General features: G+C 45.7%; 1 protein-coding gene across 1 annotated transcript; it reads left to right on the plus strand.

The window, feature by feature from the left end:
- Window positions 1-601: 601 nt before the first annotated feature.
- LOC308046480 (olfactory receptor 14A16-like) lies at window positions 602-1,992 on the plus strand (the record flags this gene model as incomplete). The annotated part of the gene is made up of 1 exon (XM_080354324.1): window positions 602-1,992. The coding sequence occupies one exon, from the start codon at window positions 602-604 to the stop codon at window positions 1,535-1,537; it is 936 nt and encodes a 311-aa protein (XP_080210450.1). The 3' UTR covers window positions 1,538-1,992.
- Between the last annotated feature and the right edge of the window lie 299 nt (window positions 1,993-2,291).

The following is a 2,291-nucleotide window of genomic DNA, read 5'->3' on the forward strand; positions in this document are numbered from 1 at the left end:
GTCAGGCTTGGGGCCGTGACACCGCCCTGGGGAGCCTGTTTCAGTGCTCCACCACACTCTGGGTGAAGAACCTTTTCCTCATGTCTAACCTAAACCTCCTCTGGCATGTATTCCTGACATTGCCTCAGGTTCTGTCATTGTTCACTTAGAAGAAGAGTTCAGAGCCTGCCCCTCCTCCTGCAGTGTTGCTGTGAGGTTGATAGCACAGCTGAGCAAGGAGAAGGCTTCTTTGCATGCCAATCTTCCTTCCTCTCCTTGCTTCATTTTTTTTGGAGCACAGCTGTGTTCTTTCCTGTTTCCTCACCTGCCTTTCAAACTCTTACTCTTGGGGAGATAGTGAGGGTCAGCTTCTGTTCTTATTGCAATGCTGGGTATACTTCTGCAGAGGGTTCCTCATGGAAACTAGGTGTCTAAGCTGTATTTTATAGACTCAGGCAGAAAGTCATTCAGTTAGTGGGGCAGAAGAATGGGCGGTATCATTCCTCATTCAGATCAGGGAAGGGAATTTCTATGACAAATGGCATGGGCTTTTCTTCCGATAAGTCATTCCTAATTTTTCCCTGTCTTTTCATCCTTGGACAGTGCCCCTTACCCAGAGGAAATGTCCAACAGCAGCTTCATCACCCAGTTCCTCCTCCTGGCATTCGCAGACACACGGGAGCTGCAGCTCTTGCACTTCTGGCTCTTCCTGGGCATCTACCTGGCTGCCCTCCTGGGCAACGGCCTCATCATCATCACCATAGCCTGGGACCAGCACCTCCACACCCCCATGTACTTCTTCCTGCTCAACCTCGCCCTCATTGACCTGGGATCCATCACCACCACTGGCCCCAAAGCCATGGCCAACTCTCTGTGGGGCACCAGAGCCATCTCCTTCTTGGGATGTGCTGCCCAAGTCTTTCTGGTTGTCTTTTTCATTTCAGCAGAGTTTTATCTTCTCACAGTCATGGCCTACGACCGCTACGTTGCCATCTGCAAACCCCTGCACTACGGGACCCTCCTGGGAGGTACAGCTTGTTCCAAAATGGCAGTAGGTGCCTGGGGCAGTGTTTTTCCCTATGCTGTTCTGCACACTGTCAATACATTTTCAATCCCACTCTGCAGGGACAATGCTGTGAACCAGTTCTTCTGTGAAATCCCCCAGATCCTCAATCTTTCTTGCTCAAACACCTACCTGAGGGAAATTTACCTTCTTTTGGTTAGTGCCTGTTTAGCATTTGGGTGTTTTGTTTTCCTTGTGCTGTCCTATGTGCAGATCTTCAGGGCCGTGCTGAGGATCCCCTCTGAGCAGGGACGGCACAAAGCCTTTTCCACCTGCCTCCCTCACCTGGCCGTGGTCTCCCTGTTTGTCAGCACTTTAATGTTTGCCTACCTGAAGCCCTCCTCCATCTCCTCCCCATCCTTGGATCTAGTAGTTTCAGTTCTATATTCGGTGGTGCCTCCAGCAGTGAACCCCCTCATCTACAGCATGAGGAACCAGGAGATCAAGGATGCCCTGAAGAAACAGGTTGAACACATGCTATTTCAACATCATTAAAGTATCCACCATCTTTATATGACTCTGAGGGTACCTCAGGAAAAGCCAGGACATTCTTGTGTTATTTTGTTTATTTTATGTTTATTTTTCATATGTGTGATAATATTAATTGCAATAAATATTATTTTTCATCCCACTTCTTCTTAACATTCATCATGGGTTTTTTGTTTTTGTTTTTGTTTTGTTTTGCTGTTTTGTTTTTTGTTTTTTTCTGAGGAACTATCTTAATGTATCTGTTGTGGTTTAACCTGAGCTAGAAATACAACCATGATAGCCTCTCCCTCACCCCGCTGCCCACCTTCCCCCCCATCAAACAGGGGAGAGAATCGAAAGGGAAGGAAGAAACTCGGATTGAGATAAACACAGTTTAATAAAATAACAAAATACTAATACCCTACTAGTGTATATATATATGTAACAGAAATAGAATATAAAATTGTGCTTGTTTGACTGAAAATGAGTTTTCTTCATGCAATTAGAAACCATTCTTTCTCATAGCTAGCACACTCATTATTTGGACTTAGTTTGACAACAAGAGATAACACCCCAGCACAGAGTTAATATTTTTAATTGCTCTGGTCTGAGAGTCAAGGATGTTCTAAGTGCTCTGCCCACAGGTTTCAGGCATTGAGGAAGGGGGCATAGATGACGTAGACCTTGACTGACACCCAGACTGATCAATAAGAGTGTTCCATCCCATTAGCCTCATGTTTCATATTTAAGGAGAGTAGAGATCTTGTCCTCAGTTTCTTCA

The sequence above is a fragment of the Nesoenas mayeri genome (assembly GCF_963082525.1).
Source record: "Nesoenas mayeri genome assembly, chromosome: 15".
In the NCBI taxonomy this organism is placed as follows: Eukaryota; Metazoa; Chordata; class Aves; order Columbiformes; family Columbidae; genus Nesoenas; species Nesoenas mayeri.